Here is a 12,942-nt window from a genome sequence, read left to right on the forward strand (position 1 = left end):
TTTTTCTTTTCACCGAGTATTTCGAGCTGTGACCTACTATTTTATATGTACTAGCGGCGTTTAGCTTTATAGGTAATTCGGTTTATTTCTATACAGTTCTACGATGATATTATATCAAAATCTATTTTCTGTGCTATTGTAGGCAGCCGGACGCCGTGTGTTCCTCTATAGCGCGCATAAAGTACAGGTCATTACATCACTTTGTAAAATAGAAGAAAAGTCATGAGATTTAGGTGTTCTGGAGGAGTCCAAGGAGTTAAAGGGCATGCTGACGTCACGTGGTACGTACTGATGACGCCTGGCTACAACAATGGCTGCATAAAGAGAGGTGAGTGCGGGTGAGGAGGTGTATACTGGGTACACTTCCCTGCCAGGTGGAAAGGCACACTCTGACATGGGTTCCTATCATTGTATTCATCAGGGTAAGGACTGTGTGATCCCATGCTGAGAGCTGTGTACAGGGTAGGGCTGCCACCTCATCTCCTAATCCAGGACACATATGAATTACACGGGTTCTGAGGCGAATAGAATGCAGATAAGGCATCAAGTGAGTTAAATTACCATATTAATCAGCCACAGAACCTGTGTAATTAGTGTGTGTCCTGGTTTAAAGGGCTGATGTGACAACCTTAGTACAGGGGGTGCCTGCTTCATCATCATCATCACACTCAGTGTCCTCCCTGACTCCAAATCTCCCTCTTCTACCACAATCTTTGTGTCCTTCATCTCTGCCCTCCTCTGACATCAGAGGGTTACTTCATCATCATCATCATCACACTCAGTGTCCTCCCTGACTCCAACTCTCCCTCTTCTACCACAATCTTTGTGTCCTTCATCTCTGCCCTCCTCTGACATCAGAGGGTTACTTCATCATCACACTCAGTGTCCTCCCTGACTCCAACTCTCCCTCTTCTACCACAATCTTTGTGTCCTTCATCTCTGCCCTCCTCTGACATCAGAGGGTTACTTCATCATCATCATCATCATCACACTCAGTGTCCTCCCTGACTCCAACTCTCCCTCTTCTACCACAATCTTTGTGTCCTTCATCTCTGCCCTCCTCTGACATCAGAGGGTTACTTCATCATCATCATCATCACACTCAGTGTCCTCCCTGACTCCAACTCTCCCTCTTCTACCACAATCTTTGTGTCCTTCATCTCTGCCCTCCTCTGACATCAGAGGGTTACTTCATCATCATCATCATCATCACACTCAGTGTCCTCCCTGACTCTCAACTCTCCCTCTTCTACCACAATCTTTGTGTCCCTCATCTCTGCCCTCTTCTGACATCAGAGGGTTACTTCATCATCATCATCACACTCAGTGTCCTCCCTGACTCCCAACTCTCCCTCTTCTACCACAATCTTTGTGTCCCTCATCTCTGCCCTCCTCTGACATCAGAGGGTTACTTCATCATCATCATCATCACACTCAGTGTCCTCCCTGACTCTCAACTCTCCCTCTTCTACCACAATCTTTGTGTCCCTCATCTCTGCCCTCTTCTGACATCAGAGGGTTACTTCATCATCACACTCAGTGTCCTCCCTGACTCCCAACTCTCCCTCTTCTACCACAATCTTTGTGTCCCTCATCTCTGCCCTCCTCTGACATCAGAGGGTTACTTCATCATCATCATCATCATCATCACACTCAGTGTCCTCCCTGACTCTCAACTCTCCCTCTTCTACCACAATCTTTGTGTCCCTCATCTCTGCCCTCTTCTGACATCAGAGGGTTACTTCATCATCACACTCAGTGTCCTCCCTGACTCCCAACTCTCCCTCTTCTACCACAATCTTTGTGTCCCTCATCTCTGCCCTCCTCTGATATCAGAGGGTTACTTCATCATCATCATCATCATCATCACACTCAGTGTCCTCCCTGACTCTCAACTCTCCCTCTTCTACCACAATCTTTGTGTCCCTCATCTCTGCCCTCTTCTGACATCAGAGGGTTACTTCATCATCACACTCAGTGTCCTCCCTGACTCCCAACTCTCCCTCTTCTACCACAATCTTTGTGTCCCTCATCTCTGCCCTCCTCTGACATCAGAGGGTTACTTCATCATCATCATCATCACACTCAGTGTCCTCCCTGACTCTCAACTCTCCCTTTTCTACCACAATCTTTGTGTCCCTCATCTCTACCCTCCTCTGACATCAGAGGGTTACTTCATCATCATCATCATCATCACACTCAGTGTCCTCCCTGACTCCCAACTCTCCCTCTTCTACCACAATCTTTGTGTCCTTCATCTCTGCCCTCCTCTGACATCAGAGGGTTACTTCATCATCATCATCATCATCATCACACTCAGTGTCCTCCCTGACTCTCAACTCTCCCTCTTCTACAACAATCTTTGTGTCCTTCATCTCTGCCCTCCTCTGACATCAGAGGGTTACTTCATCATCATCATCATCATCACACTCAGTGTCCTCCCTGACTTTCAACTCTCCCTCTTCTACCACAATCTTTGTGTCCCTCAGCTCTGCCCTCTTCTAATATCAGAGGGTTACTTCATCTTCATCACACTCAGTGTCCTCCCTGACTTCCAACTCTCCCTCTTTTACCACAATCTTTGTGTCCTTCATCTCTGCCCTCCTCTGATATCAGAGGGTTACATCATCATCATCATCACACTCAGTGTCCTCCCTGATTCCCAATTCTCCCTCTTCTACCACAATCTTTGTGTCCCTCATCTCTGCCCTCCTCTGACATCAGAGGGTTACTTCATCATCATCATCATCACACTCAGTGTCCTCCCTGACTCTCAACTCTCCCTTTTCTACCACAATCTTTGTGTCCCTCATCTCTACCCTCCTCTGACATCAGAGGGTTACTTCATCATCATCATCATCACACTCAGTGTCATCCCTGACTCCAACTCTCCCTCTTCTACCACAATCTTTGTGTCCTTCATCTCTGCCCTCCTATGACATCAGAGGGTTACTTCATCATCATCATCATCATCATCATCACACTCAGTGTCCTCCCTGACTCTCAACTCTCCCTCTTCTACCACAATCTTTGTGTCCCTCATCTCTGCCCTCTTCTGATATCAGAGGGTTACATCATCATCATCATCACACTCAGTGTCCTCCCTGATTCCCAATTCTCCCTCTTCTACCACAATCTTTGTGTCCCTCATCTCTGCCCTCTTCTGACATCAGAGGGTTACTTCTTCATCATCATCATCATCATCATCATCATCATCACACTCAGTGTCCTCCCTGACTCTCAACTCTCCCTTTTCTACCACAATCTTTGTGTCCTTCATCTCTGCCCTCCTCTGACATCAGAGGGTTACTTCATCATCACACTCAGTGTCCTCCCTGACTCTCAACTCTCCCTCTTCTACCACAATCTTTGTGTCCCTCATCTCTGCCCTCTTCTGACATCAGAGGGTTACTTCATCATCACACTCAGTGTCCTCCCTGACTCTCAACTCTCCCTCTTCTACCACAATCTTTGTGTCCCTCATCTCTGCCCTCCTCTGACATCAGAGGGTTACTTCATCATCATCATCACACTCAGTGTCCTCCCTGACTCTCAACTCTCCCTCTTCTACCACAATCTTTGTGTCCCTCATCTCTGCCCCTCCTCTGACATCAGAGGGTTACTTCATCATCATCATCATCATCATCACACTCAGTGTCCTCCCTGACTCCAACTCTCCCTCTTCTACCACAATCTTTGTGTCTCTCATCTCTGCCCTCCTCTGACATCAGAGGGTTACATCATCATCATCATCACACTCAGTGTCCTCCCTGACTGCCAACTCTCCCTCTTCTTCTTTTTTTTTTTGTTTTCTTTTAGTCCACGGTGGTGCAAAAACCTACAACAAAAACGTACATGTGAACACACACTAAAAAGTGAACTTAAGGGTGTGCTTTAGTCCACCCCCCGAAGGGTAGGACTTCGACCCTGATCAGGCTACAAAATACTTTCCACACCATGGTCAATTTAGAAGGTGTGAATGGGACCTAAGATCTTGGCTCATGTGAGATGGGCCATCCTGCTGCTAGAGACATCACCAGTTACAGGATTGTGAAAGAGGCACCCTATCAACCACTCCCTCTGTAGCCAGATGCAGTGAGATCTCTTTTTGACAATTGCCTGAACACTGCTTAATCTTGATAACTATTAATGTTATCGCTTCTCAGCCTTTTGGCTAAGTTCAAGTCTAGTATCTGTTCTTATCAGTGATCCAGTGGGGGCGTTATGCTGTCATCTGACCTGACCAGGGTTGGGTGGCGGCTATGCAAACTTTCTGGAGTGATGGGGACCTGGAAGGTTAGTATTAGCAGGGACTGAAATTGGAGCGCCTGAGAGTAATTGGGGGCCAGGAGTAGGTCCTGTCAGAGAAAGCTGGAAGGGTCCATTGCCTCCTGATTGGAATAGGCTACCTTGTCTGGCCAGGGGCCAGGAGGGCACAAGTTCTGCAGTGTCTGTGCCCCCTGGGAGTGGTCATCCTAGGGGTGCTCTGAGTAACACTTGGGTGTGGGACCCCACTGTGTGAAAAGACACATGGTCACAGTCACAAACGCTTCCCTTATGCACTGCGCCTTTTTGGGCCTGGCCTTCTGGCTATGTCCGGGGGCAATTTTAGCTTACCAGGCCTCAGGGCCTATGCCACTGCACATTTGGCACAGCAACTTTTTTATTTTCTATTTATTTTTCTCCCACTGTTTGTCACTTTTACTTTTGTGTGTGTTTTCTCGGATTGTAGGGTGTGAGTCCTTGGGCTTACCCTGAAGTCTAGGTGGAGTATGTGTGGCCCTTCGGTTCCTTCCTCCCCTGCCTCTGGGGGGGTCTCTCTTCAGAAGAGCCCCCCAACCTAATATTCGGGGTCGCCTTCCGCTGGCCTGAAGAACGGGGTCTGCCAGGTCTTCTGGCTAGGCAGACCATGTAAACCCTTTGTCCCTGTCAGGAGCCTTGCGCCCTGGGGGATCGGTATTCCAGCATGGTAACAACCCCAAACACTCCTCCAAGACGACCACTGCCTTGCTAAAGAAGCTGAGGGTAAAGGTGATGGACTGGCCAAGCATGTCTCCAGACCTAAACCCTATTGAGCATCTGTGGGGCATCCTCAAACGGAAGGTGGAGGAGCGCAAGGTCTCTAACATCCACCAGCTCCGTGATGTTGTCATGGAGGAGTGGAAGAGGACTCCAGTGGCAACCTGTGAAGCTCTGGTGAACTTCATGCCCAAGAGGGTTAAGACAGTGCTGGAAAATAATGTTGACCACACAAAATATTGACACTTTGGGCCCAGTTTAGACATTTCACTTAGGGGTGTACTCACTTTTGTTGCCAGCAGTTTAGACATTAATGGCTGTGTTGAGTTATTTTGAGGGGACAGCAATTTTACACTGTTATACAAGCTGTACACTCACTACTTTATATTGTAGTGTCATTTCTCCAGTGTTGTCACATGAAAAGATATAATAAAATATTTACAAAAATGTGAGGGGTGTACTCACTTTTGTGAAATAATGTATCTGTGACCCTGCTGGCAGGATTCTCTCCCAGTATTTATCCTGCTTGCCAGTGCCAGAGACAGAACATGATGGGAAATATTCATTTTACCTACAGGTAAGCCTTATTATAGGCTTACCTGTAGGTACAAATTAGGGATAGACCGATTATTGGCAAGGCCGATATGCACTTTCCCCGATATATGGGTATCGGCCCCGGAACTGGCCGATATTGCCGATATTTTTGTGATGTCATTCTTCCTTCTTAGGCCACCTCCCTCGCCTTGGACAGCCTCATCTGGAGTCAGCCAGCCACCCACATCCACAGGCTCTGTACCAGCCAGCCAGCCACAGGCACTCTACCAGCAAGCCAGCCACCCACAGGCCCTGTACCAACCAGCCACCAGTAGCCCCTCTGCCAGCCAGCCACTCACCACAGGGTGCCAGCAAGCCAGCCATTACGCATTAAACAAAAATTAACATGTTCAGTACCAGATTTATGTCAAAAATTGTATTTATTATTCAAAACTTTAAATGTACAAAATATCGGCCCATATCGGCCGATACCGATAAGTTTTGTGACCAAAATATCGGTATCGGCCCTGAAAAAAAACATAATAGTCTATCCCTAGTACAAATCACAAAGTGGACTTTACTACCGCTTTAACCTGACACTTGGGATGCTTGGACTAACATCATGTTGGCATATCCAGAACAATATACTGTATGTTCTGCCCCACTTTTATGTAATTTATGAGTTGCATTGAATTGCATTGGGTTACTATTGTTCTGTAGCATGCTGAAATCTAGTGGCGGCTTAGGGCCACTACAACTTGTTTACTATGTAAATTGGTATTTCCATCTGTCCTCCCCTCTTCTTTAGTCCCAGTTAGTTTAGTCCTAGCTAGTCCCTCCCCACTTCTTCCATGTTCCCCCTAGTCTGTGTTATTTTACTAAGAGACAGGGCTTAGGAAATTATTGTCATCTTACACTTCAAAAATCTGGAAAAACATCCTCTGTACTGCCTTTAGCCGAAGTTAAATTGAGTTGGAGTCAACTTCTGTATCTTGTTGAAGAGATAAGCTGCCTGTGGATGGTGCCAAATTAGCAGGTGACCATACTTTCTGGACAGACTGGGTCAAAGGGAGGTATGTCAATGCATTAAGCGGCATTTGAAACAGAACTATATAGCTGAGTACCAGTGATTTATCCCCCATTCACATGAGCGTGATTTGACATGCAATTTGCCAAATCGCAGCCCATTGCGAGCAACTGCACCGTCCCAATCGGTGCAACGCTGACTTTGCCGCGCTGCCCTGATTTCCAAAAGTAGCTCCTGCACTACTTTTGGTGACTTCGGGGGCGATTTCAAGAAACATCTGTGCATGAATCTGCACAGATGTCATTCAAATCACCCCCGATCACGTATTGAAATGTGGGTTTGAACTCGTGTGAGCCTAGCTGAGTTTCAAACCCGCGTTCAGTGGGAACAAGGGCTTAAAGTAGAATTCCCAGATAGTAAAATAGTTGTTCCATTTTAAAGTGGTAAGCAGTCTCCTTTTTGCAGAAGAAACATGCAATGTCTCTTCTGTAATGAAAAAACCTACCTAGCTGCCTGCTTGCAGTATTTAAATTGTACTCTGAGCTGTGCATAAGCAGCTCAGTGTACATTCCAATACAGTGCCTAGATGATTGAACTCCCGCACATGCACAGGAGTGACATTATCCCACACTGGCTAGATACAGTGACTGTGTGCCAGGATGACTCCCACGCATGCACAGGAGTGATGTCATCCCACACCAGCCAAACAAATAGGCCGAAGAACAACACCCGGAATACACTGAGGAGAAGATCCTTGGCAATGAACCTCACAGGCGTCGGACCATTAAAGCAGAAGTAGGTTTTGTTAACTTTAGTTCTGCATCAAGCATGTGAAAATGATTTTCAAAAGGCTTAAAATAAAGCTTAACCTAACTTTCAATTTAAATCAATATACACTTTATTGTCAAGAGCAGTGGAACGACTACCTTTACACGCACATGAATTTTATTGTTTCCAGTCTTAGTCGGTAGGGTTCAGTATTACGTTGGCCACCCCTTTGCATCTATAACAGCTTCAACTCTTCTGGGAAGGCTGTCCACAAGGTTTAGCAGTGTATTTATGGGAATGTTTGACCATTCTTCCAGAAGCACATTTGTGAGGTCAGGCATTGATGTTGGACAAGAAGGCCTGGCTCGCAATCTCCACTCTTAATTCATCCCAATTGTGTTCTATAGGGTTAAAGTATTTGTTACCCTAAAAAAAATATATTGATCATGTTCCTTTAAAGCAGTGATGGCAAACCTTGGCACCCCAGATGTTTAGGAACTACATTTCACATGATGCTCAGCTACACTGCAGAGTGCATGAGCATCATGGGAAATATAGTTCCAAAACATCTGGGGTGCCAAGGTTTGCCATCACTGCTTTAAAGCATGTTATACAGCACAGTGCTTCTGCTGTGTAATTTGGCCCCTTCTATCGCCTAAAAAAATGAAGCTGATCCTGCCAGTTTCTGCCCTCCCCCTGTACACTGACCACGGTGTATCATGGCTGCTGAGCCCTGACCTCCTGTGTCTCCTCTGTCCCCCTCCCCTCCCTGCCTGTCAGCTCTGTGTCACGGCCTACCCGCCCCTCTTGCTGCTCAAATAACTGTTGATTATGATGTGGGGTTATTTTTCTGGGGTTGGGCTTGGCCTCTTAGTTCCAATGAAGGAAACTCTTAAGGCGTCAGCATACCAAGACATTTTGGATAATTTTATGCTCCCAACTTTGTGGGAACAGTTTGGGGATGGCCCCTTCCTGTGCCAACATGACTGCGCATCAGTGCACAAAGCAAGGTCCATAAAGACATGTATGAGCGAGTTTGGGGTGGAGGATCTTGACTGGCCTGCACAGAGTCCTGACCTTAAAGTGGTTGTTAGGCCACTTGCAGGATTTTGTATAATCCTGCTTGTTTCCTAAGCCTGTGTGCCTCTGTCTCTGTGTTTTATAAAAAAAAATGCTGTATGTACCTGATTTCAGTGTGCTGCTTGGCGATCACGTGACCCGCTGTCTTTTTCTCTCTCTCTCTCTCTCTCTCTCTCTCCTCCTCTCCTCCCGAGTGACCTTAGCAGGGGAATCTCGCCCCCGCCCCCTGCAGCTGTCAGATAAAGAGAGGAGAGAGCCAGCCAGTGATTGATATTGGGTATATACAGCATTTTTATTTTTTTATTAAAACACGGAGACAGAGGTACACAGGCTTAGGAAACAAACAGGATTATACAAAGTCCTGCAAGTGGCTTAACAACCACTTTAAGGTCAGGACTCTGTGCAGGCAAGTCAAGATCCTCCACCCCAAACTCACTCATCCATGTCTTTACGGACCTTGCTTTGTGCTCTGGTGCACAGTCATGTTGGAACAGGAAGGGGCCATCAACAAACTGTTCCCACAAAGTTGGGAGCAAAAAATTGTCCAAAATGTTTTGGTATGCTGACACCTTAAGAGTTTCCTTCACTGGAACTAAGAGGCCCAACCCAACATCATAATCCCCCTTCACCAAATGATTTGAGACATGGATGAGCGAGTTTGAGGTGGATAAACTTGACTGGCCTGCACAGAGTCCTGACCTCAACCTGATAGAACACCTTTGGGGTGAATTAGAGCAGAGACTGTGAGCCAGGCCTTCTCATCCACATCAGTGCCTGACCTCACTAATGCGCTTCTGGAAGAATGGTCAAACATTCCCATAGACACACTCCTAAATCTTGTGGACAGCCTTCCCAGAAGAGTTAAAGCTGTTATAGATACAAAGGGTGGGCCAAATCCATATTGAACCCTACGGACTATGACTGGGATGCCATTAAAGTTCATGTGCGTGTAAAGGCAGGCATCCCAATACTTTTGACAATATATTGTATTTTAGATGCTGCAGGTAAAGAGACCTTCCCTTGTGAAAGCATTGTTTCCTCTCTGCAGAGAGACCACAGCTTCCACACATAGAACAAGGTTCTTTCTCTACAGCATGCTGGCAGGAGACAGGCTTTTCTGCTGAGGTCGTGGCTACTTTCTAAAAAGAACCAACTGTAAGGGCTAAATAACTCATGCATATGTAGAATGGTACCCCAAACCATCTCCACAACACATCTGTACTGCAACACACTGCAGCCCACCACAACGCAGAGGGCAAGTATGGTTGCGCCATTCTACAGTATTTTGTTCAAGCATTGCACCCCATTCGTTTTGGACGGGCTCCCTAACACAGCACGCCACAATGCACCTCAATGTGCGTGTTGCTGTACAGTTGGGTATGATGTGACTTAAGATTTTGCATACCTTATTTTGTTGCAGTTTGAATGTATTTACTTGGTTTAAAGGAAACTTTCAGTTGGGCTTTCAATATTTGACTACAGTAATTAGATTGTAAATCACCATTGAAAACTTTCCTTAAAACAAGATCTGTGACCTCTACAGCACACCATACCTCCAGCTGTTTAATGTAATCTTCTCTGTGTTCTTCCTAGGTATGGCATTGCACATCCTACCACCATGGCACAGTCCAATCACTGTCAGCACTTGCTTGATAAATTAAACAAACAAAGGGAGGATGGCTTCCTGTGTGACCTCACTATTCTGATTGACGACTTCCAATATAAAGCACACAGAAATGTGTTGGCTTCATTTAGTGAATATTTCAAGGCCTTATTCCAGAACACTTTGGATTCTACTGTACTTTTGGATCAGAAGCTAGTGACACCAGCTGGGTTCCAGACAATGCTGGATTTTTTTTATAGCGGTGACTTACATTTCAATAGGTAAGATAGCATTTTTATTTGATAGCCGGTGTTTAGCGTAACAATCTCTTATCAAAGTGCTTTAAATAAGAACTAACCACATTATTTCATACCAGACAATCAGATCCAGAGGCAGCTGTATGCCAATGCTCATGTTTCATGATGGGGGAAAAACGTACCTACCCATTTAAAGTGGGCCTCCCTCCCCCCTCTCTTACTAAACAGCCAGCACTATTTAAAGGTAAATAGGAAAAAATATGGTTTTACCTATTCCATTATGATTTTTTTGTAATATGCTGCCTTATTCCCACTGCTCCTCCCTGCCTATGCTCCCACTCTCGCATTGCCGTTTTCTTCAAATATTGTCACTGGTGGTAGACTTCGTTTTCTGGTTGTCGATGCCAGCCCACCGATGATATCTGCGCCAGATCTCACACGTGCGCAGAGCCAGGTGTCAGAGCTCACAAGAACACTCTGGAAAGCATTGATGATGTAGCCCTCCCAGTGGACATCTGTGAGGCCAGGGCTACGTCCCCAGTGCCTTGAGAAACCAGGAAGTGAGACTACAGAAAAGCTACAATAAACAATACCTGAATAGATATAGGATTTTTGGATGTTTAAATAAATGTGAGTAAAGCTGGCCATACATTATACAATTTTCTTGGTCAATTTTTTGAATATTTACCTTTTAACTATGTAGTACAAGGGTCTGCCTGACTGCATACAAATTGAAAGTGTGAAGTAAAGATAGGAGGAGGGGGAGGGAATGTTTTTAGGCTCCGTTTTCCACTATTGTGACTTGTTGTGCAACTTGACACATGTCAAGTCGCACAACAAGTCAAAAGCCATTCATTTCAATTTGGCCCGTTCTAACTGCTGCAACTTGAAAAATAGTTTGTGCACTACTTTTGGGCCGACTTCAGTGCGACTTCCTTCTATAATGAGGGACAAGTCGCACTGAAAGCCGCAAACAACTTACACTACAAAGTTGCGCTAGAAGTAGCACGACTTTGTAGCCGAGATAGTGGAAACCGAGCCTTAGGAATAGTTATAGTTAGCCTTATCTTCCACTTTAACAGGGTAGTGGTGGATGAGTTACTAAGATTATGTGCAGTACCATGGAAGTCTTTGGGCAGTTCTTTTTGTGTTTCATGTGTGTACTCTGCTGCTTGTTTTAGCTGCCTTTCATGTTTTTGTTTTTCACACAGATGTAACATAGAAGAAGTATGTAAAGCTGCTGAATATTTGAGGGTGGATGAAGTTGTTTCAATATGCATACCTAAAATGGACTCCACTATGGTGGTGACAGCCAGTGTGAATGAGGTGCCTCTAGCTAAGGACTTCCAAGGTACACGTGAAGACTGTTCTGTCCATCACCAGTGTAGCACACGTAATACAGACAAAACAGAAGCTATATGTTTAACCAAAAAAGCTTCACATAAGAAATCTCTTAGGAGCAATAAATGGAAACGGACAATACTCTCTCATAAACGGTGCATGAAAAAGGTTCCTGAGCAGCAGAATCCAGTCACCAACTCTGTTCTCCATATAGAGGCAGGTCAGGTGGAGGAAACCTGTGCTGAACATCTCTCCCAGCTTAAGGATAACTGCTTCCTATCTTATACAAATGCATTGAATTGTGAAAACCTTCTAAAGAAAGATAGTGTGGCACAGCCATCAGTTGGGAAGAAAAAACACATCAAGTCAAAGCTACACGCCACTTTAAAAGAACACCGCATGAGTAATATTAGAGGAGAAGCTGATGTCTGCAAAATGGAAGGCACAGCCAAGGGCGTTGAACAGATATACTACAAAAATAAGCCTACATGTACTATTTGTTGTAAAGTTTTCTCAGAAGGCAGCAGCCTCCGGCGCCACATGCGGATTCACAAAGGTGTGAAGCCATATGTATGCCATTTATGTGGAAAAGCTTTTACTCAATGTAACCAGCTGAAAACACATGTACGGACGCATACAGGTAAGACTGAATTGCACATCATTAAAGTGTGCGTGAATATATTCCTGACATGTCACGGTGTACTCCTTTACAGTAATGTTAAAAAAAAAAAAAACTAAAAGCAGTTCTTGGCCTACAGTCAAGTGACTTTGCTTTAAAGATCTGATGTCTTCTCTTTCTCAATGATCACTCAGATTACAACACAAGGTGAGAGACTAAGCTTGCCAAATATTTTACAATTTCCTTTAGATTTACCGTAAACTATGTTGTGCAACAGCCTGCTTGATTGCATACAATTTGAAATTGTTTAGGTTTGACCTCATATTATATAGTTTTTTTGGTCAAACTAAAGGAAAAATGTACATGAAAACTGTATGATGTATGGCCAGCTTAAGGCCTCAATGACACAATAAGCAAGGCATGGCAAGAATACAGTGTAGCTGCTTGCATCCAGAGGTGATCATCCAACCCTAATTGCAGCTAATGTGTGATTACATCTGAATACCAGCGGACAGCTGTAGTTGCTGTCAGCCTGTTGATTGCTTTGTAAAGACAGAGCAGCCACAACTGTCTATATCCAGCTGCAGGTGTCTGCTTGATCCTTTCTGTTCTAACCAAGCAATAAAAAGTGTACTATCCATGTGCCAAGTACAGTAAAACCTTGGCTTGCGAGCATAATTCGTTCCAGAAACAT

General features: G+C 45.1%; 1 protein-coding gene across 1 annotated transcript in view; it reads left to right on the plus strand.

Moving 5' to 3' along the window:
- The first annotated feature begins 255 nt into the window (after positions 1-255).
- MYNN (myoneurin) overlaps positions 256-12,942 on the plus strand; it is a 39,440-nt gene continuing 26,753 nt past the window's right edge. Inside the window, exons 1-3 of the mRNA XM_082248816.1 lie at positions 256-328; positions 10,022-10,312; positions 11,500-12,269. Of these exons, the coding sequence (XP_082104942.1) occupies positions 10,047-10,312; positions 11,500-12,269 (1,036 nt within the window). The 5' untranslated portion in view covers positions 256-328; positions 10,022-10,046. The remainder of the gene's footprint in view (positions 329-10,021; positions 10,313-11,499; positions 12,270-12,942) is intronic.

This window comes from Pelophylax lessonae (assembly GCF_965119305.1).
Source record: "Pelophylax lessonae genome assembly, chromosome: 3".
In the NCBI taxonomy this organism is placed as follows: domain Eukaryota; kingdom Metazoa; phylum Chordata; class Amphibia; order Anura; family Ranidae; genus Pelophylax; species Pelophylax lessonae.